The sequence below is a fragment of the Nipponia nippon genome, unplaced genomic scaffold (genome assembly GCF_047370975.1).
Source record: "Nipponia nippon isolate SJK-2023a ecotype South Korea unplaced genomic scaffold, ASM4737097v1 scaffold_5, whole genome shotgun sequence".
NCBI lineage: Eukaryota > Metazoa > Chordata > Aves > Pelecaniformes > Threskiornithidae > Nipponia > Nipponia nippon.
Genome location: NW_028262369.1, coordinates 51,292,932 through 51,317,054, shown reverse-complemented (window position 1 = coordinate 51,317,054; position 24,123 = coordinate 51,292,932). Strand labels below are relative to the sequence as shown.

Below are 24,123 nucleotides of genomic sequence, written 5' to 3'. Positions count from 1 at the left end.
TCCACAGCCATTTTCTTCTCTTGGACAAAGAAAAGTTTCTTTTTAAAATATTTACGTCATGTGACTAAAATACTCCTGTGATCTTGCCTCCTTTAAAATATATTTGTCTTAGAAAATAAACCAGTGTTTCCTTTCCTCCAAGAAAAGCCGAGCTTTAGCATGAATACTTGCCCAAAAATTGCATGCCGTCTTGTTAACTTCAGAACCAGGGAAAACTCTTAATCTGGATGCTTGTCAGGAGATCCCCAGAGCTTGACAATCAGCTGAGCCCTGGCTCAGGGGGTTTTAGTTGTCTTGCTCCTTCTCAGCCCTATAAGCCTATGGGGGGGGGGGGGGGGGGGGGAACGTGAACATGCACGTATGAAGTCAGAGAAACACATCCATCGCACTAAACTTAGTTACTGGCTGCTGTGGCACTTCCCAGTGGTGAAACCCAGACACTTGTAATTGGCTCCGCTGACCAGACAAGGGACTCCATTCACCAGCGCCGTTTCCAACAGCTGCTCAATAACCAGGGTAACACAAACCCCGGCCTCGGCCGAAGGAGAATTCCTTGCTCAGTGCCGACAGCTTTGCAGTTTCAGGCTGTGTCACTACATTTGCTTTTTCAAATCTACTAACAGCGGTGTTTAGCCCTCGCGTGTCTGAATCCAGTATTAAGACAAGAATGTACTCACTGAAATAACGATTTTGGAAAATCCTTTCTGGGTTATGGCAGAACTAATACAGCTTTGAAGGAAAATAAACTACAGTAAGACTGAGCAAGTTCAATACTCCTATCCTAAAAGTAATCAAAGCTACAAAAAAGTCAGTTTGACTTGCTGGTGTAGTAATATAATCAGTTTTATCACGCAGAAGGATAACGGTAAATTAATAGACAAAGATTATGAGTAACTTAAGTGGATCTGGATTGAAAATGCTTATATAATTTAGTACATTTGTGATGGATATTATTCAGTAGAGCTGATATTTTTGGACAGAATAACAAAAGAAAAACAGTGTTTTAAAAAAATTAATTGAAGAGAGGTAAGACTAGCCAATATATTCAACTTGAAGGAATTTTATGCAGCTAAGATACAAACATGCATTTTACGTACGTCCGCTACTATAGTGGTAGCATCTACTGTAAAGTTAGGCATTGAGATTATTTTTTCTTTTTAGGAAGTACTTCTTGATTGTTAACATCAAAACTATAGAACATTTAAAGGAAGTATGACAGGAAAACCACATCCATTTAGCAGAACACTTACGAATGTCAAAAGCAAGTCAGCTAGCTGACAAATGGGATTCTTCAGGCACGTAACAACCACTGTACTGGGTCGCTTATAGCCCAGCATCCTGCTGTTACCATTGCCAACAGAGGCTGCCTGAGGAAAGGGTAATGATATTATTCCAGAATACTTTCCAAGCTTCCAACATGTTGCAGCTCAAGGTTTTTCTGAGCCAGAGCTGGTGGTGGTGCAGTTAAAGTTACTAACAGGCTTCTTCCTTTATTTTGTCTGGTTGCTGTCTGGAGTAATGCAAACTGACTCATCACATAAACAATATCCTGCCGCAATGTTATCAATAGCTCAACTGCACTTTGTAGAATAATCTTACTTGTTTTGAGCATGACATCTGCTAGTTTAATTTGATGAGCCTTAGTCTGTACAGTGGCAAATCCTGAACGATCACTACCTGTTGGAGCTTTCCCTGCCACTTGTGACTTTTACAGTCCTTTATCTTGTTCTACCTCAGCCACCTCTCATCCAGGCTGAAGAGTTTGTCTCAGGCAGTCTGATGATGATATTGTCTTTGGTCACCTTTAAACAGTCCTCCTTTGAGTTTTTTCTACCTCTAGCATACACCCCTCCAGATAACCAGATCAGAATTGCAGGCAGTATTCAAACCATAGCTTTGTACAGTGGCAGAACTATACATTTTTCTATTCCTAATGCTCTGGTTTTTGGACTACAATTCTAAATATTGTCATAACAGTGTCTTATTACACTCAAAGATTTATTTCTGTTGTTGTAGTAGTCAGCTCAGCTAAATACCCCATAAGCAAAGCTAGAAACATTTTCCTCTGTGTACCACCACATTTACACTGAATCTTGTACAACTTCTTCAACCTGCAGCCTCCTGCAATTCTTCAGTCAACTTTTGTCTCTGCTGTCTTTAATAACTTAGTATTATTAGCAACCTTACCATCTGGCTATTTGCTTCCTCCCTCTTCACATCATTTGTCATAGTTTGATAGCAGCTTTTAATCAAAAAACAGGTGAACTATAGAAAAGTCAGAAAGTTGAGTAAAAGACATTTTCTTTATTCCTATTTGATAGCTGCTTCATTTCTAGTACCTTTTCACTAAACAAAAACATTAATGTGTTCCAGCAAGTTATATGCTATAATCAGTGCTTAGTACAGTGTATGATCTAGTTAAGCCATCAGATACTGCTATCCTATGGTGAGGAGCATTTAAAAAAAAAAAAAAAGACAAAAATGACTTTGCAAGGGAAACCACTGAACTAGAAGACTGGTTAAAGCAGGTAGCATTGGCTCCAGGGAGAAATACTGTAGGAGATGGGAAACTTGAATGTGCCTGGATGCAAACAGAGCAGAAACATCCTGTAGATGATGTTTTTTCCTACTAATTTGTTTTCAGAGCAGTAAAGAAAAGCAAACAAAGTACAACAGTGTGGAAATGAGTGACTTCGTTCCCCAGAAACATCAAGCCAAATCTTTTGACCAGGTTAAAGATTGCCATTTCAAAAACCAGAAACTGCATGGAAAATGCTTAGATTAACCTTAAGTTAGGCTAGCGAGGACAGAATCTGATCTACAGACAAATAAACATCATAAAGGAGGTAGCTGCAATTCCAGATTGATCTAATAATTTGTCAAAAGACAAATCCCCACAAGAGCCAAGATCTGTTGCTAATTTACAATGCAAACCTGAACACTAACAGCTTGTTTTTCTATAACACTGCAAATATTCCCTCCTTGTGCTGGGGAAATATGGAAGAGGAAAATAGTTGTATGGATTTTTCTAGGATCGTAAAGGGCTTTGAGGCAATCCTAACTAAATGAAATCCGGTTTTATTGAATTGGTACCACAAAACCTTGTATTCACCTGGAATAAGAAGAGACAGACAATGTAAACTATATTGTAAGAGTAAGGCAGGTTTTTCGAGACTGGATTATGCACAGTAACTTAAAAGCATGCTAAGATTAACAATGAGAGGGGAAGGGACTAATGCTGCCTTAGCCCCCTCAAAATGCAGATGCTCTAAAAACAGAATATAGACAAGTGTTCTTTCCGACTGCTTCAGTGGTGAAGTTCAGCTGAGTGCTACTCCCCTGGTTTTAGCCAAATCTATTCCTCTCCTGTTCTGATTTTCATCTGTTGCTTAGAGGTTTTTGAATAGAAATGCAACATGACAAGAAAAGTATCTGCTGATTTCTAAAACAGATCCAGCAATTACAAAAAGAAAAAAAAAAAATTCATTTTGTCACTTGCTTGCCACACAACTACCTGACTAATTTTTCCTGTTCAGAGGGTGAAACAACAACACAATGTTGACACAGTCAGGGAATAAGACCCACTGCTAGTTATTTAAAGAGCCTTCCTCCCACTTAATACTGGCATAGCTGTCTGAGACATCTCTCCTGCTGCCAGTATTTGTGGTGGTACGACTGGGATGCTCAAGAGGATTGGTCAGTATATTGTCAGCTGTTTTTAACTGAAGGCTACTCCAGCCTCTATTACTGCTTCTGCCTTTGGGTGCCACCTCCCCCAGTGCTTAATTTACTCTATTTACTATATATATTCTGAGGAAGGAAGGAAGAGGTAAAGGGCTGGAAATTCCCAGTGGGAGGTCTAACATTGCGGCTCACTCAGCAGTCCATTTCCTCTCCCTCTGTAAAGTACTGGTTAGTTCCTAAATTGCATCCAACTACAACATCAGTTTTTGTGGATTTTACTGTGGATAGTAACAGCACATCATGAATTGGGAGGATGCATCAATATTACCTTGCCTCTTGTGGCAATGGTAGCAGTGACAAGTAGAAATGCACAGAAACTGCCATTCAAGTTGATACGAGTTATCACTGATAGGACGTGCACGAACAAGACAAAACTAGGACTTTAAGTCATACAAATCGGAGAAATCAAGCCACTCATATAGCTCATAGGAGTACTTGCAGCCCACAGGAGGAATGGTATCTGTACTCTGCTATCACCATCAATCAAAGAATGGGGACATTAATGAAGTGCAAGATGACTTAACCTAAACTAGAAAATAACATTAGCTGCATTCAGTTTCATGGCAAGATTTCTGCCAGTTGTGCTGTACAGCTTGCTTTGAGGGAGGTACATAAAACTGCATCTTAATTTAGGAGTGTTGTTTTTATGAAATGTAAATTTTGAACTGAGATTGAGACCAAAGTCTAACTGTGCCATCCAGAAGGGAACTTGCTTGCAGCATCCCCACATCTTCTGGTTTGAAAGGCCAAGAAAAGTCCCTTGTTAAGATTCCACCCCCCCCAATTCAACAGAGTTCCACCTCATTCCTTCTTCCTCCCACTCCACAGAAAAACATTCCCAGTTGTTGCTGGCCTATATAGGTTGTCAGGACAGCTGACTGCTTGGATTACACAGGGCTATATTGTATTCCCTCAAGAACCAGCCACACTAAGTGCTTCCTTTGGGACCAGGGCTCACTACTGGGCTGATACCAGCACACCAGGTGCCCCCTTGAAGTTGTAAATTCCAAGACAACAGGCAGTCCTGCAAACGTTCCTCTCAAAATCTTTCTCCCTCTGGAGCCTCTTACAGTACAAACCTACTCCTAATCAGACATTTCGGTGACCAAAAGCATGGTGAACTTGTACTCAGTTCTGACTTAGCCTCTTAAAGCAAAGGGACAGAGTGCTGTCTTCTGCCTTTTGTCCAGGTACTGGAAACTAAAGTAGCTCTGGCTTTTGGTAGCTTGGGAGAAGATTTTTCCAGTTACATTTCTACTATTTACAGCAGTTACCTATGGCAATCCTGTATTTAAATGTTTTCAAAATAACTGTAGCTCTCCTCAGTGCAGTAGTTAGAAAGCAGAACATTCACCATCCCATGTAGTTACTGCTTCAAGCCAAGGGCTTCTCTATCTCATCCTTATGGAGACCTCTTATTTAGCACTACTGCAAGACAGTCAATTGCTGCCAGCTTCTTGAGATGCCACTAAACCCCTGCCTTTTAGGGCATTTCTCTATTGGAATTCCATGCTGTTGTGACATGTTACTTAACTCTCAAATTTCTCTGAAAATTGAGGTAAACTACAAGACATGCCTCAGCTCAAGAATTGCTATTTGGCAAGCAACAGAGCATCCAGAAGCAGATACAATTAACTTCAGATTGAAAGCTGCTGTACCATGTAGGCTTCAAATGGGTCTTTCAGCTTAGAAAGACTTTATAGAATCAGAAGCTAATTCATATTTGGAAGTTATTTGAAGGGTCTTTAGAATTAATGACATGTTTCCTGCTCACCTACATCATTGCCAGAAACAGTCTTCCCATTGCTTTCAGGCTACTTTAAGCACTTAAAGCCAATATTAACTATGTGCTGCATGGGCTGCTTCGAAGGAACAACTTCCTGGACAGGTTACAGAACTGAGCAGATGCCAAAACTGTCAAAAACAGTGAGGGAAGTGAGGCAAGGAAAGATGTTTATATGGACATATTATTGCTTTGAGATCTAAGTCTCTTACAACCTAAAATAAACAGTACAAGCATAACAATGTTAAATTTTTATAAAGCCTGCATGGTCAGTCCCTGGAAAACTGAACCAAGAGTTGAAATTTAGAAACCTGGAAGCACCCAGCACATTTGAGTTCCTCCAGCGAGGATGCTGAAGCTCCTGCATGAAGCATCACCACAGATGCTGGGGCAAACACCCCTTACGGTAATGCTTTCATCATGAACAGTAGATTGCCTGTGCCCCAAAAAAAGGAAAACCTCTGAAGCACCCACAAAGACCAAGTGAAGATGAACAGCACACAAATCAATGACTGAAATACAAAAGATGAGAGCCTGGGCAGAGACCTGCACAGAGTACCACCCCACCCCTGCACCCCCCCCAAAAGACCAGTAAATTAAACATGCAGGGTCACATCTCAGGTTCTGAAGCTGGAAAAGCTGAGTAATGGCAAACATCAAACTGTCACGATCAAACACAGCAAGCAGAATCAGCTCTCAAAAAGGACTGACTAATCTAGGTTGGCATGTTCTCTTATTAGTAACATCAAATGTGACTGTTTAGTAAAACTGCTATATTGAGAATTGGGTCTAATTAAAATGCAGCCGAAGATTACTAGTCTAAGAACTTAATTCCTAATTACTAGAGAAACTAGACTAGCAGATTTATTCACAGAAGTGAGACATTTTTGGCAGAAATATTGGTCAAATAAACCATTTGGTTATCCAACTTCAAGTTCACACCTAGTTGAGCTTGAAAGACAGCCAGCCTTTTCCTTTAGCTGTCAGTCTCACCAACTCAATGACAGCAATGAAGAGCTGCTCTTCATGGGCATTGGTTATAATCAGCTTTTCATTCAAGGCATACATGTGTAGCATGGTAGAAAGTCATTAAAGCCAAGACCTCAATGAGCACTGAAGTAAAATATATGTTAAAAAAAAAAAAAACACCCTTAAACCAGATAAGAAGTGATTCTATTCTTAGAGACTTGGGGAAGTAAGCTCTTACGAAGAGATACTGCTTTTGACTCTTTAAGCATCTGAGTTAACTCACTTCTTAATTTCAGAGATTCTAAAAGGACAAATTTCAGGGGCTCATTTCAGGTAGCAGCCTTGCTAAAGAGCTACAATGCTAAGTATTGTGTATAGCCTATTAGGTTTGTTTTTTTTTTTTTTTTTTTGAGTAATCCTAAACCAGATCCATCAAAGCCCTCCCCCAGGCACACGAGACAAAGCCACTGAAGTATTTCGCTAAGGTTTTGAGGGTGCAGGCAGACCATGTGGCTAAGTGAACCCAGCAGGCAGCTGCTGCCAGATCGGTGGTTGTGTCCCCTGCTCCCAGCCGCCTACTTGGCTGCTGCCCGCGTCCATCTGATGTGCAGTAAGCTGGGTCAGGAAGCCAAACTAGCACTGCAGTGTTTTGTCAGTTTAGCTCCCCGGACTGGCTCATCACAGGGCCAGATGAGAACCAGTACTGGTAAAGAAGGAGCATGGGGGGGCGGGGGGGAGAAACACAAGCTTTATCATGTTGTAATTCAGATGACCAGGATACAGACAGGCTATATCCTGTAAAAGTTTACTTGAAGATTAGGTATTTCCTAGATCAACTTATAACATCACAGAAAAAAATGAATGCAAGTATTCTTACTTCGAAAATTCCTGGTGAATCTTTTGGAAATTATGTATTATGAATATTGTAGATGGATTATTTATAACGGACTTCATACTACTGCTACTGTTGGCCCCATTAAGGGGAAATTACATTAGACGCAACAGACGTATGCTGTAGCAGCAGGACTGAAACTAAATGACTCACCCAATTAAAATATATGGAATCTAATGATTTTACTTCTAAAGAAAGGGCAGGGCTTCCTACATAATGACAGGTACAATATAATTATGGGGAAACCAACAGTCTTGGCTTTGTTCTTAATAGATAAAGGTGGCTGCTGTCATCTACGACAAATACATAAAATGCAGGTCGTTCCTTTAAACTGAGGAGGAAAAATATTCAGTTCTGGGTGTGGAGGTCTCAAGCCAGTTTTATTGGGCACTTTGCCAATGTTATGAAAGCAGTATATCACATAAGGCTGGTAGCCTACTCTCAAGAAAAAAATACAACTGGAAAAATCAGCATGTGCAAAAAAAGGTGCAACCTGGGCATGGGAAAAGAGGAAGGAGAACTGAGAGCATGGTGGTAGAACACAGAAGAACACTATGGTCTATATGAGCATTATTTATGTTTAGAGGGACGCGGCATCCACACAGGCTCAGAGCACCAAAACGCCTCTATAAAGAGGTTAGCATTATCTTGACAACTTGAATGGGGATATGTAGCCCTTACAACTATCATTAGAGACTTATGAAAAGAAACACTTCAAATAACTCCTTACCCTAATTAAGATTCATAAACTCAGCCTTCTGCAGCTGTTGAGATTCATCTCCTGTTTTTGTCTGGAGGTCTAGGGTGGGGATCATTGTGGAGAGCACAGACCCTGGCAGACATGAATGCTAACTGCGCAGCTGTCGTCGGGGGCACGCTGCTGAAAGGACTCGGCATTTCTCCTCAGAGACCAGGCCTGAGATGCGCAGTCGTATTTTTTCACATTTAAAATTGCATGAATGCTAACATACAAAGTTGAGAGTGAACACGCGTCATCCAGTGATGTGCCTGTTCTTCTACATAAGAGGTAGTCAGGAAGCAGCAACATGAGTATCTCATCCCAAACAGTGAAGTTTTTCTAAATCTAGATAATTGCTCTCTGAAGCTTGAATTGTTCTCTGGACTTGGGACAAGATGCAACAATATTTTTCCAATGAGGATATGAATTCTAGTTAGATTTGTTTCCAAACTCTCTAGTAGGTAACCTTCTAGCCTGCTCAGATGTCTACAACTAAACTATAAGATCCACAATTTTTGCTGAAACACGCTGTTAGTAATTTAAGAAGAAAAGAGAAAGACATTGTATCAGAATCCAGACTTCTGCTGAGGCTGTACCTGTTTTGTGGGTGACCATCCTTCACTAGTGCTAACCATGCCGTATCCTTCACTAGCAGTAAATGCTTATTCTAGCATGCATTAAATTCACAGCCTACAGAACATTCTCAGTCAGGGCATGCTAATATTATGACTTGATACTACATGGGATATTTTTGTAGCACTTGATATATAGAGTGCCTCACAGTTTTCATATTTTATTCTCCTGACAGCCCTACAGAGTAGGGTAAAATTTGTACTATGCAGAAGAAGGTCTAAAAGCAAAGAAACAAAGTCATTTGCTAAATATCAGACTGGAAGCTATGGCAGAGCAGGACTCAAACTAGTGTTGATCAGCTATCCTTCCTAAAGTGCAATACTTGGAGAGATACTGTAAGGATTTTGTAATGGAAGCTCTAACTAATGAGTAACACTTTCAATACAAAGACATACAACACTTTGAAAACAGCTACTGTCTCAACTACTGATGTTCTCTAAACAAAAACTCCTACGCTTCCTCACACTAATGAAGTAGGACTAAAACAAGCAGCTTTAAGTTCAAGCATCAAAAAGGGAAGAAAATCTGTCATGGGTCAAAGCACAGTAGAAAGCCTCTTCAGTCAAACTTGGAAAAGAAAGCATGGTCCTGTGGAAAGGGTGCTGCGTTACTAGTTCTGCTAGAGACCCGTTGCATAAACCATCTTGTGTACTCATGCCTCTCATTTATCTGTACGATAAAACACTGTCTTCCTTTTATAAACTTACTGCCCTACCAGTGGAAAAAAAATTAACTAACTAAATAGCATGAGCTGTTAGAAAATAGTTTTCTTAACAGCAGGGATTTTTACTCATGTCAGTATCTCAATTTTTTAATATTTAAACAAAGATGGTACCTTCATGGGGAGAAACCACTTTCTTCAATTCCTGCATGTCTGCATTCCTGGTTTTAGAGCTGGCATCCTTTGTGTGTCAGCAAAGGCAAGGAATTGGGGAACAAACTGTTTCACCAAGAGCACAGAGAGTCACACAGCAAGACACCGTGCTAACAGGGCAAGAAGGAAGAGGGTCTCCTCAAGAAAGCAATAAAACATGAGGGAAAAACAGGCAAATCAAGTTATGCAAACAAAAGGAACGATAAAAAGCACAGAAGAAACAGGAGGTCCTGTACACTGGACAACAGAGAAAGGAACTGCAGGGGCAGAAAGCAGACTTAAAGCAAGGAAAAGTAAAACAGCAGCATGTAATAGGAGATCTCCACAGTACAGGGTTGAATGTTATATAGCAAAGGAACAGAAGACGGAAAGACTAGACTAAGCTGCTTTGCTATGATTTTACTTGTCTCATATTCAGATTGGATATGGCTCAAAATAAAGATACAGGCAGCTGAGTAAGAATGCTAAATGCACATAGGAAAGGAAATAGTTGTTCCTCCGAATTTGTCACCAGCACCAATTGCTGGTCATTCAATTCTGTTTCCCTTTAAGCTTCAGACAACCTCACTTCACATGGTATTCACCATGGAATGACACTTCTCAGCACACAGGATCATTATCTCATTTCTAAAAGCACAAGAGTAATCCCTGGAAGGGTAACCTTCAGTTTGGTGATAGGAAGCATCAGAGCAGTTTATATACTAAAGTCTGCTTCTCTATTAACAAACCAAGATGCTGCTTCTATAATAGCTCTTATGGCTTCAAAAATTACAAGCCCACCTCCCTGTAGGCTCAGGGGGTGGAGCATAGGGGTTAACCGTGACAAAGTGTTTTAATCTTTCTGTAAGGGGAAATAATGGATGGGTGGATGTAGCAAAGCCAGATGCCAAGGCCTGAAATGCACGTAAGATCTCAACCTCATAGCAAATTAGGGAAGTGGGGGGCAGAAAAAAAGGACAGCTATAGCATACCAGAAGTCATGCCTTTGCTTTTACATGATAGTATGCCAGACAGGAAGTCTGTCTTGGTTGTATTTTAAACAGATTTTCATACCTGCTTTCTAGAGTCTGTTTTATGACTGATTAATGTGGCCTTTCACTGACTAGTATTAAAGGGAATGATAAGGGCCTTTTAGAAAAACACAAATGCATCCCAATTCAGTGTAACAACTACCCCACAGCTGAGCAGTCAATGATAACCACCACCATAGTGCCAGGTGATCTCATTTTTTTTTTGTAATTAGATGCCTAAACCCTAAACACCAGGTTTAGGATCTCTTGGCAGAGATCCTGTCTCCCAGCCAACAACCCAACTGCATGAATGCTTACTGCAATTCACTCTTTTGTTTGTATTGCTCTACTGCTAAACAGCCAAACACAGCACATTAAAGTTCTCTACCTGTTGCTAATTCACTGTAGCTTCAGCCTCTTTATGGAAGCTTGATAGATAACATTCAGCAAAGCACAGTGCTTTGAGCTTCCATTTCAAGGCAAGTCAAACAACATAAATACTAACCTTCTTTCGGACCTATTATCATGCCACAAGTGTTTTGAAATACAGGCTAGAACCACAACAAACACATGTTTCTCTAACAGCCTACAGGATGAGACAAAAAAGCATGACTGAACATTTAGCCTGCAGACAGCTTTTCTGTGTTTGTTTATGCAAAAGTTAAGTCTAAACATCTCCATAAAGCAAGCAAGCATTATTCCTATTTTAGAGATGAGAAGTGCACAGAAGCAATAAGCAGTGACTCTCAATTTGAGGGCTCAGATTACCTAGCAGAAGTATCAGATTTAATGTCTTTTCATGCATGAAAGGTTGCCTGCATACTTACACATAAACAAGCTGGAAAACCTCTCTGACTGGCAGATGAACTTATCTAGGATAAAGCCCAACAGAAACAAAACAACTAAAAAGGAAGCAGTTCAGCTCTTGAAGGCAAAAGCAAAATAAACATGTATTCCCTTAAATCTTAAGACAGCTACATCTGCCTTTTGATATGTGGATCTTGCCTGCTTTCATAAACCAAGTTACTTAAAACACTCTTCACTGTAACACAGTAATGTTGAAAAAAACCCTCTACTTCTAACAGAAAAATCTTTTAGCAATGGATAAATTAAGTCAAAGCATTGTAGCACCCTCTCGTGGTAGGCTGGAAAATCACCTTCTCCACAAGCAGCTGCAATTGATCCTTTTACCTTCTTACTTGAAAATTCACGCAGCCTCCTGTGTGCTGCCCAGGCTCCTCAGCTAACATGGTAGTTCTGCCCAGCATGAGGCTGTGCTCTTTCATACTCACCTGCTCCCCGCTGACAATGCAGCGCGTGTTTCAAAGCCTGCTTCCCTGCTCGAACGTAACAAGGTGAGCTTTGTGTGGAGAGGGGAAAGCTAAAGAAAGCAGAAAGGCTGTCTAAGAGGTTCCTCACAGTCAAGTGCTGTTCTTGTTCAGGAACAAAATACTTACTGGCAATGCCTCACGTATATCAGCTGCAGTGCAGTTCTCTAACAGCTGATGCACAACAGAAAACATGCTAATAATCAGCACTTGTGGATACCATTCCCCCATGTGTAAAGCAAGAAAACTATCACAGCTCACCTGAGTCTAAACAGCCTATAATTATGCTGCCTTAAGGCATGCCAGTTTCCGTAGCCCACAACCCAAGTGGCTAAGTCACTTGCTAAGGGCTAAGTCCATCCACCTGTGGCTGAGCAGGTACTGAGAGGCCAGCTGAGCATTATTCTAGAGCTAGGCTGCACCTAGAAGCAGTTATAGGCTTTGTCACCAACCCTTAAAATAAGAAAAACATTTTATTTAGCAGAAACACTAACAAGGCACACAGAAAAAGTCACTGTACCTCTATTGTCATGGTGCAAGCTTGTGTGCTGATGGAAAGACACATACTAAGTGTCTTATTCAAATTTAGCTTAACCATTTGACAAAAAATAGATGCAAGCTATACAGACTTACATCAAAATAAGAAAGAATTAGAACTTCTGTACAAGACTACAGACAAGCTTAGCTTTGACAGACTCAAGTGTGTGGCCTATTTCAACTTCTCAAAGCATATCTGTACTTCTAAGCAGGTCCTAAAGTGCAGGAGTTACCACGCAATTAAATGACTCTGATTTAGAGGGCAGTGCCCTCTTCAAACATTTTACCCCCAAAGAAGTTAAATATATTTAATTATGATGACCTAAAAACAGAAAATGAAAACATTTTCTGACAAAACAGATTTAGTACTGTTGTGACAAAAGCAAGAATTAAACCTACTAGACTTCCATTTCACAGGATAGCCATGGCAGGCTACTCAAATCATCATTTGAGCATCTACTAATTTTGCACATTAATCCTAAGCCATCTAATGCACCTCTGGAAGACAAAATTATGAAAAGTGGGCTAGTTGTCCTTCTGTAGTTCATATCAGACTCAAATTTATTAGATTACTAAAAAAAAAATAGATCTCAGTTTCTTCTTACATGAAAAAGCAGCTCCTTCCTCACAGCTATGTTGTAAACCTTAATATCCAGAATTTTTTGGGATCCTGAAGAAAAAAAACTAAATATAACTTGAAATACTAGCACCGCAAGGCACTATATACCAATTTCCTATCTATTCTAGGGATCTTCTCTAGACAAAGCCTTTTTAAATCTGGTAAAGTACCTCTGCTTTCTCTGTTTACTCTTAGAATTTAAAAAAAAAAAAAAGCCATAAATCAAAATTAAGTAAAAGCAAAAAATATCATCCTGAATAACAAGCATACAATTTATGATTAGTGGAAAAGTATTTTGCTGTGCTTCACTGGGTAATTGGGACAGAGCACAGGTTTCACACTGATACCAATAACAAAAACACTGTTCATCCCTCCCCAAGCTGTATACATCTCCCTGCCTCAAAAAAAGAAGACAAAACCTACCAAAACCTCACTCATCTTCCTAGTCGGCAGAAAGCGCTAGAATTCTCCGGGGCCTGCAGAGAGCTGGCTCTCACTATTTATATACGTTACTGCCACAAATGATAAAGCTCATCGTGGCTTACTTGATGCCAATCCAGTTAGTAAAAAAGCAGGTTTGAAAGCAAACCAGAATTGAGTGATATCACCACAAAGTGATCAAAGAAACAACTTTCAGAGCATCTGTTCAAGGTCTTGCCCATACCACATCCTTTATGCTCTGATCAAGGTGCCATTCTAAGGGTAACTTTACCGAGACTCAACTCCATTAATATCAACAATATTCTACAGAGCACATGCAGGACATTCAGCAATTTAAAGTTCAAGTTTGAAGACTTTAACTTTAGTCTCTTAAATCTGATGCTGAGAGCTGCCAACTATTAGACTGACTTTTTTTTTTTTATTTGCCGGTTTATAGATGAAAAAACTTAATTTATAGGAGAAAAGGAGCCACAAATCACCCCTCAGACAAAGGACACTGTTTCTGTTTCACTTGTACTGAAGTGAACAGTGGACATAAAGAAAGCTTTACAATTAAAACCTGTGTTCTAAGAAAAAACTGCATTAAACACAAACAGTGAGTAAGTCCATGCTTACGCAATCCAGCTCAGGCCAGTATAAGCTTGAGTTCTGCTGCATCCAGTGACTTAATGGAGGAAGGAAGCTATACCATTAATTATTTCAGATCTTCAAGGTTATTCAAATCTCTAAGAGTCCGTTTCACTCTTCCTAGATGACGTAACCTATCAATTTCTAAAAAGTTTGCATAAACAGACTTTTTTTTATTGCTAAACAGTCACCATAGTTTAATTAATTGGCAAGTTCTGACAGACTAGATTGCTGGACCAGAAATAACACTTGAAAATTATTTCTTTTTAAATCCCTTCAGGGCTAATTAAATAGTTTTTCTGGTTTTCTTCTATTATTAAGTAAATTTCAGAGACACCAGTATAGCTGTATTTTGTCTCTACTTCTGCTCTTGGCTTTCCTAAGCGCAACACAAAATTGATATTCTCATCAGTTGCACAGCCTCCCACAGGTTTCTGAATAGCAGCAGTAAACTGAACAGTCTTGTTAACTCCATGACACTGCTGGTTAGCAAAATGAACCCTGAGCAGCACAGGCTTTGAAATAATCTTGAGAAACTGAGTTGACCCTGTAAGCTAAGGAAGACCTCATTATATTAATTTACACTCCATCTTGGGTTTGAAGGGTTATCTTCACAATCCAGGGGCTACAAACTTAGAATGTACCAATGTTTTTGTTTTTTGTCTAGAAAACAGATCCGTGCTCTGTAAACACCTTTTAGACCTCTGATGTTTAGGGTAAATGTAGGAGGTAACATTAATCTACTTGGATATGACAATATTTAAACAAGTTTCTAGGCTAGGCCATGTTGGAGTGTACATAGGTTTGTGATGAGGAAGTGTTTCTTCACTTTGCAATTCTTACATGTTTTGGTGTGTCCACTGTACAGGTACACTACTCCCTACAGTCAACTTCTCCAAAAATTATGGGTCTAATTGAACACAGAACCTGAAAAACAGGAACACTTCATGACCTATGCTACATACTACCACCGTAATAGCCAATATTAATATCATTTCTTTCAACCAGAAGCAAGCCTGACACCTGTTTCAAAATTAGCCATGGTGCTGAGCACGCTTAACCTGCAACAAAAGTAATTACTGGTATCTTATGCCAATCCACTGTAAATCCCACATGTAAAATCTAAAGAGTGTATATATGTATTCACTATTCAATTGTATTTGATTCTACCTCTGGCAAGAAAGGAGATCTTGTTGGTGGGTTTTCCTTCCCAAAACAAACAGTCCTACACATTAACATTTGGTTGTGCTCCAGGAGCTTGGAACTCTTAATCTTTTTGTGCCTGATATCAGTCATCAGCTGTGTCAGCCCTGAATTGGTCAGGCATTTGCACTAGATGATCATTGCAGATCCCTTCTAACTGAAATAGTCTATTTTATTCTATTCTATGTGGGGAACCCCCCCAACCGGTATGCTGCCCATTGGAGGGACATCCATCAGTAATCCACTTCGAACTTAACATACATCAGGTTAGAAGGCCCACCTGTCTCAGTCAACAATGATTAAATATACCCAAGATTGTATTTTAAAACATTATCTCCAAAGCTGAACAGTCAAAATACAATCTCCAGTATACCAAAATGCACGATTAGGGAGAAGCTGCAACATCATCTTTTACTCTTTTCTCTTTTTCCAGTCTTTCCTTCTTCTCATTCTTTCCTCTCCAGCATTATCTGTCTTTCTGGAGATACTCTTCTCCATAGCTGTTCATCCTACATATCCTAGTTGAGATGACGACAAATAGGAACAGCAGAGAGACGCCCGATGCGTTGTTGTTGGGATTATCGTAGGAGAAAGGAAGGAGAAGTACACTGGGAGGTGCACAGGGTCACAAGTCCAGAACGTTCTCATCCTCCTATCCTCTAATTTGATTCCTAATTTGACCCCAACAGCAGCAGGAGATGGTTCCTATGCCTTTGCCATATATAGCTTATAACAAGAAGCTACTTCAGTTTCACTTCAGTATTAAATAACAACAACACAAAAACCCTCCAAACAAACCAGGAAAGAGCCCAAAATCCAAACCAGTAACATTACCAAATTAAAGGATGGATGCACAACTGCCCTATAGAAAATGAGTTTTCCTTCATTGAAGAGCTACTTTTCTTACATAATGTAGTCCCAATTCTCACATCACTATTGTCACAGAATACTTTCAAATCAACCTAAGTAAAGCTCCAAGTTTATTAACACATGTAATTATTTTTAATGGAAGTATCGTAGTAAGATTAAGATCCTAAGGACAGCGTTTGGGAGGGAAGGACAGAAGAGGAAAGGAATTTCTTGAAAAAGTTTCATCTTAAAAGAAATATGTTTAAATGGCCTTTAAAGAGCACTAGAAGATTGAAATAAAACCAATTCAATTCTTAGTGAAATATTTCTGTGCATCTTTGTCTCCCCCTCAAAAAAGGCAAAGTTATTTTGGGACTGTTTTTTGGAATTCCTGTGCTGATTTAGCTGATTCTGAAAGCCACCTATTAAAAAGTTAATTTATACACAGCTGCAGATAAGCAATTGTACTGGCAGATGCACATGTCTTTATAGAAAGCCCACAAAGCATATGAAACTTCCTAAGCAGATATGGGTAATATAACTAAGCTTTGTTGTTGTGGTTTACAGTGTTACCAACAGGAAGCCTCAATGGTTTTGTAACAGTCACTTATTCTAGAGAGAATAATCTCTATGGATAATACCAAGATCAGCCTTTAAAATAAAGTATTTCATAACCACAAAACCAGAGAAATGTCAGGGATGATGCAGTAACGGTGAGAGAACCATTACTTCAGACCCAACAAGTCAACTGTCTTACCCCACTCAGCACAAGCTTTTGTTCTTTCCTGTTGTGTTGAGGGAAAGAGAGACTGCTGGTGGTCCAAACAACTATGAGAAATATTTCTTTACCAGTAAGTACTCTTCTGAATGCTGTTAAGAAGGAACCTGTATGCAGATTCACCTGCAAAGCCAGTCAAGGGCCATTTGCACTACAGCTACCAAGCTTTGCGTCATTCATAATTACATCCTGTTGAAAGAACTCCTAACCGTTTGGCAAGCAGTGATTTAGGATATCAGATTCTGAAACAGTTACAATGTAGGTGAGGCTTTAGTCTGTGGTCATCCATCCCTGGTTTTTTGAAATACAACCCGGTGAAAATAAACTCAGCAGGTCACTAAACAAAACCTAACTGTATTACTTTTAATAACTTTCACATGCATCCCGACTGGAATAAGAATAAACTGCTGTTTCTTGTTTTATATTAGTTGGATTTTAACATGGTTTCTTATGAGTGTGAACTAGTCAGCTGTCAGCAGTATTTAGAAGACAGTTTACGGATAATAAGTATACTGGAAACATTAAGTTGTGACAACTAAGAGAAATGGGCTAGAATAAATCACACTAACAATCGTCTAGCTTTATCTGTAAAACAAAGACCTAAAAAGTATGATTTGGCTTCAGCAAGGACTGGCCTGCTTTAAGAACAAACTAACATGACATATGCTGAAGGAAGTGGTTCGCAGAACAGGTCACTTCTCCTGAACACCAGTGAAAACATGATTTCAAGCCTACTGTCCCAGAATCTGTAATTAGTACCAGCCATAAAATACTCCTTAAGCCAGCCCTGCTACAGCATCTCTAAGAGACGGTCCAACCATCTTCCAACTCTAATTGTGTGAGCTGACAGTCCCGCTAGATTGAAAAATATTATTTAAGCCACTTATGACAATTTGCTTTTGTGTCCAATAGCTTACACCTTCACTTTCCACTGATTTGTTCACTTGGCCATGTCCCTATTTCCAAAAAAAATCCCACAAATTTTTTTCGCAAAACATTGCACTTGCAAGCAATAGCAAGTTTGTGAAATATTGCTAGAACAACTTGTACCACACCATCTGCTACATGTGGAGAACTGAGAAATCAGAGATCTGTCTGGGCTTTGAAATTTGATTTTTAAGCTAGTTCTGACTAACATCTTTTGAAGTAACTTCATTTCAGTCTTACCTTCTTCAGACTATGTTCCCCTGCCTATGTGAAAAGTACACAGAAAATATACATACGCCAGGAATTATAACAGATCGGTAGTCTGTATTATATTGTCCCTTCCATAGAGTTGGTAGAGTCCTCTCGTTTGCAAAATAGAGTATGCAAAAATCCCAACAGAAGACAAGGTATAATAACCGAGTATTGAATGCAACTGAACCTGCAGGAATAATTTAGATATCATGGAGCATGACGCAACAGAGAACATGCCTATAATTTCATGTTCTACAGGAGATGTTCCTCTAGACACTTAGCTGAACTATCCTTTATTCCCCAAATAATTAGTTAAGAGTTATTTATACATTATGGTCCCACAAGATTTCTGATTTACAGTACAAAGAGTCAGGCGCTGAATACAGTGATTATATTCCATCTGCACAGGGCATTTACTGACAGGAAAGTCTGCAGGCAAGTAACTCTGGCCCAAGCTTGCTGCATTTCACTGGGATGAAAAATAAAGAACATTTTAGGCAGCCCACAAAGTGCACTTGTTAAACTGACCCTATTTTCTCTCCTTCTTTCCATTTTCCTGTATCCAGCCCTTCAGTTTCACTGAATTTCAAAGGGATAGTGTTATTTATGCTTCTTCCTATTTTAGAATGTTTTTATCATGTGGCACAGCACTCCAACTGCCTTAGGGGAGCTTTAATGATAATTTTATTTTTAAAAGTATAGGCTTATCTTGCCTGACCTTGATGCACATAGTAAAAGGTTGCTAAACTCCTCCCCTAGAAAACAAAACAGAGAACAAATGTCCTGCGCCTGCTGGATCAAAAGCTCAAGTGTGTCAGAGCCTTCCGCTACCCCAAAATACATCACCAAGGCAATTGCAGCAGTATTGCAAACAGGTATTGCAAAGGCTTCCTAGCCAGGATTTAAATAATCTGATTTTCCTGCAGTTATGTTTTCTACAACACTCAGCAAATCTTTTGGGAGATGAAAAGCATGCTAACACCATTCCGAAGAATATCTTGGTACAGCAGGCAGTTATCACTGCTCTTCAAAAAGAAAATGAGAGCATGTCATTGTTGGAGCCGAGTAGAGTCCATGCAACTTGGAAGTTGTTGGTTGTCATCAGTTGTACCCCTTCCCTCAAACAAACTACTGAAAGGATAAGGAGATAACCTACTTCCCTGTTCTCTCCCCTGTTCCTTTTCTGAAAAGGAAAGCAAACTCCTCCTGTAATGGCACCAAGTACTACTTATCTTTTCTGGTTGCACTGAACTGTAAGAATTTGATCATAACTAGTGTTCAGTACAGCTTCTCCCTCTTGAGTTGTTGTCCCTGTGGTACTAGTTAATTCTGATGCAGTATACATGGGAACACCAGTGTTTGAATAATCCTTCTGCTTACACTCTTCCTTTCTAGTACCTTACTAGCAACCAACATGCTTGATGATCCATTGCTTGCTTTTATAAGTCACAGATTACGCGTTAGGAATGCTCACAATGGGGCACTTTGAAGGGCTAATTGCAAAAGGCTGTAAAATCCTCAAGTCTTTTGCATCTTGGAGAACTCTGCTCCACGGATAACAAATCACATCAGCCTATCAGCTTGCTTAGGACTTTTCTGCTCAACTATACAGCACTGCTCACAGAATTCCATACTACAATGACCTGAAGCTCCCAGGAGTCTAGGTTTCTGTTCTCATGATAGAATAGTGGGATGCCACAATACAGATTTCCCTGTTCTTTCAATAAAGCAGAAAACATCTTCAAATTCCTTGTTTCTTCCAAAAAATACATCCTGAAGTAGGTAGTGCCTGTATACCTGTAGTTCTTCTCCTACACAACTCTAACAGTGAACACGCTTGGGACAAACTGGTTCAACTCAATCTCTCCATTTTTCAAGGGCAACTACACTTCAAGTTAGTTGTGTAAAAATGTTCTTGTCTCAGGTTTTTGGTAACCTAGCATAAGAGATTTTACACTTTATTGATTTGACACAACCTGTTCTTCAAAATCCTGTAGCAAAACGGGTCTGAGGCTGAAAACATTGTTTACTTCCATTCTTTTCATAAACAATCCAGAAGAAGCAACCCCTCAAAATGCACTTTGGCAAGAGTACTTAGTAAGGTCCACATCGTTCCTGGCACAGTATAGTATGAAATCTGCCAACATGAGCTGAGGCAGAGATCTATACCTGTAAGGGTCTAGCACCAGTCAACAGGTTGTCTTCCTCACACCAATGAATGCATCAAGGAAAGCCAAGGAAGGGAGATAATCCAGGCTTGTCCTTAGACTGGCTGGTTTAGTCAGTGATCCAAGAGTGCTAGCCCATAATCCTGTGCTTTTTCCGTCACTTTTCATACACTGTGAATACATATCCTAGAGAGAGGATGGAAGGGTCAGGTTCCGAAAGAAATTACTAGAAAAGAGGAATGCGGACCAAGCAGTATATCGCCAGCTACCACAGCGTCTCAGCAAAAGAAGCGCAGCACTTAAAGAAAGCTAGCAGAAAGCCAGGTTAAGTAAAACAGGAGAACAAGGTCAGTAAATGAAAAATAACAACAGAAGTTGAGAGAAAAAAAAATTCCCTCAGACAAAGGGAGTCAGGATCACAAGAACAGAAGTTCTCTGAGAAAGCAACTGAACTCCAGATTCAGGAACATGACAAAAATCTTTGGTTATTGCCCAAGATAAGTATTTAAATAGGTACCCAACCTTGACTAGCATTTGCTATAGATTATTAATAGTGAGTTGTTCACTCATTTCTAGTAAAATGTGCATAGACTCAAGGAACAATTTAACACAGCTGAGGTATTCACCACGATGGGATGGGAGTTTGAAGCCTGCCCTGAAACTCTCAAAAACTGGATTGCCAAAAACCCCACCCCTTTTACATAACCTAAAAGAATAAAAAGCTGTGTCTTATTTTCAATAGACACATCTACATTTACAGTCTGCAAAGAAAATAACAGAAGCAACAAAAACCTAAGTAAAATTATATTCATTACCTTACCGCTGAAGCAGGTAACCTGAGCAATATAAACAGCAATTATTTTAAAAGATACGATTGCTGTTATCACAGAGAAATGTTCTTTTGATATGCCAAGTTTTATTCAGAGCATGTTGGCTTTCCAGGCTCATTCTTGTTTCTAGGTCTAGGGAAGACAGAGCAGAAGGGCTGGTGCAGAGCACATAATTTGTCTATTTGGTGTGCTTAAGAAAGCTTTTTCTCTCCATTTCCCTGCCACTACACGTAAATAATTCTCCCTACCTTCTACCTTTAAAATTTAGTAGGGCAGAGGGAGGAGCTAGAAGGATTTGTTCAGGATGCTGCACTAAATTACTACTAAAACATGCAGCAATAAATAAAAAGATGCACTAGAGTCAGTCTCAACTGTGTTATTCTGAAATAACTACATGTCCCCACATGCTGCACCGTACTTCCCACAAACGTCCTTTCTGTCCTTGCTTTGTAAGAGCAAGAACCAAACAGTCATCTTGGTACCGAAACACTAAAAGACAGACAGTTTGTCATTACCAGGAGTGCTCTTGCCTGCTAAGTCCCACTTCGCAGTCTATGCAGCGATTTTGCTCTGCTGCTAAAGACTTAGACTTCAGCATACTGAAAGAAGCGGGATACGTGCGTAACTTCTGAGATCTGCTCCTAACATTGTGAATTTACAGCATTGGTCTACTTTATAGTAATGTTTCTGATGAAGTGCCTTTTATAGTACAAAAATACAAGGATGACAAAGTAAAACATGAAGTTGATGATACTACGGTTGAAAGCTGCAATAAAATAGTAATCCTTAGTTTTAATTGTAGTAATAGCGGGTCAGGCGTTTCAGCAAGCATGGAGTTCTGTTTTGGTTTTAAAGTTGATACTGCTCCCTGAACTCAAAAGCTGTGATAACACTAAGATTTTAAGAACCAGATTTAGTGCTGCGCTCTTGTTTTGATAGATACTTACGTGTCAGCAGTCAGAGCAGATGATATTTACATTTAGGCTGCTGGTTGCATGTTCCTTAATCTTTTTGCCTATGCTCATTCTATTGAGCAAAAGAAAATATGTATTGTCAGAAGCAGCCTTGCTCTATAAACACTGACATCGCTCTCCACCGAAAGCCAAACCAGCCAAGCTCTCCATAGCAGATTCAGTTCTTTAGGATTAGAGATGCAACCATGCATCTATTCTCAACGTGCTTATCAAGGCAGACAGGTTTCAGTTGATCGTACCTTCCAAAACTTGGGCATTATATTAAGATGTTGCCAAATAGATATAATAAATAAAAAAACCCCATAGTTACAAAGAGGGATTTGAAGTTGTGGGCTCCTCCTAAGAGAGATTACAGAAAGTAACCATGTTGCATTAAACATTTTCCGGTATCAGTTTCTAGCAATAAGAATAGAGGCGGACAGGCAAAAACTTCAACTGAGAATCATATGGCAGCTATAATACCCCCGTCAAAACAAAATTGTATGCTCTGTCAGGAGCTATACAGCCACAGAGACTTATAGATCTGGAAGGGCAAGTTATAAGCGCTTCAGTAAACAGAAGGACAAAGCACATGTAGCGTTTACCTTTGTAAACAAAAGCAGAGCCAGGAACCGCTGCAGTGACAGCTACCAAGCACTGCAAGTTTTGATTCCCGGCGGTGCCACCTCGCTCCTGCTGTGGATGGCGGCGAGGCGCCGTTCCCAGCGCCGGGGGAAGTTTCTCCGGCCCCGAGCTCGCTGCCAGGCCCCGGGCTGGGCCGAGGCAAGCGTCCCCCGGGACGTGGCAGCGGCGGCAGGGACTGCCCCGCTCTCCCCGCCTGCCAGAGGCGCCTCTCCGCACCCCGGCAACTCCCGCAACGCTCCCCTCCCCCCGTTAAGCCAACAACAACAAAAGCGGGAGGGGAGGAAGGGCGAGCGTGTCCCTTACCCCGAGCCCCCCGCCCCAGCCCGCCGGCGGGGGCCGAGCGCAGGCGGGCGCCCCCCCCCGGCCCCGGCCCCTCCCGCCCGGCGGCGCGGCCCCCGGCCCGGCCCCTCACCGTGCTGGGTGAAGATATTGAAGCCTCCCTCGGCGGTGCGCCCGGCCGCCTCCCGCCGGCGGCCCGCCGACCTGGCCGCGCTGCTCCCCCGCAGTCCCCGCGGCTGCTGCTGCTGCTGCTGAGGCGACGGCTGGTGCTGGAGCCCGGCGCCCGGCTCCCCGACGCGGCCCACCTGCTGCCCCATCGCCGCGCTCCCGGCCGCGGCCCGCGCTCACATGCCGCCGCCGCTCCCCGGCCCGGCAGGCGGCCTCCCGCTCCTCCCCCCGGCGCGGCCCGGCGGCTCCCGCCCGCCTCGCCGCCCCCGCCGGCCCCCGCGGCGCTCCGGCCTGGGACTCACGGACTCGCCCCCTCAGCCCCCGCCGCCATCTTAAACCACAGAGCGCCGGGAGAGAGGGGACAGAGCGGCTCCCGCAGCCACCTCCGGTCCTCCGAGGGAGGCCGCCCACCCCGCCCCCGGTACAGTCAGACGGCGGGGTGACACGGGCGGCGTGGCGGTGGCGAGGACAGGCGCAGCGAGGGAGCGCGCACGGACGGGGACCGGGGAGCGAGGCCCCGGGTTACTCGCCGGATTGCGCCCTCCGAGGGTCCTCCCGTCTCGGCCGCCCTTTGAGGCCGGGCGACCCGAGCGAAGGCCGCGGCCGTGGCCCCGCCGCTGCCTCGCCCACGGCGAAGCCGAGCCCCGGACCCCTGAAGGCGCTCGCACTGTAGGCTAAGGCCAGGCTGGTTCGCCTGCTAACCCAAGCGGGCGTGAGGTGTGGAGCCAGGGTCGAGTACCCGGCCGCAGAAGGGAGCGGTGGTGGCCTGTCCCCCGCCGCACGCATCTCCTCCTCCAGGGTGAACTCCCCGGGCTCCCGCCGGGACCTGCTCTCCTCCGCCTCCTGCTCTCCTGGCCGAGGGTGTGGAGGAAGAG

The 24,123-nt window shown here is 41.7% G+C and overlaps 1 protein-coding gene across 3 annotated transcripts in view; it reads right to left on the bottom strand.

The window, feature by feature from the left end:
* Window positions 1-23,443, bottom strand: part of ABL2 (ABL proto-oncogene 2, non-receptor tyrosine kinase) — a 50,442-nt gene extending 26,999 nt beyond the window's left edge. For all 3 annotated transcript variants that reach the window (XR_015698643.1, XM_087730649.1, XM_087730650.1), the window contains exon 1: window positions 23,214-23,443. Coding sequence is in view for 2 of the 3 variants with exons in the window: in XM_087730649.1 (XP_087586775.1) it covers window positions 23,214-23,397 (184 nt within the window). In the remaining variant the exon portion in view is untranslated. The remainder of the gene's footprint in view (window positions 1-23,213) is intronic.
* Between the last annotated feature and the right edge of the window lie 680 nt (window positions 23,444-24,123).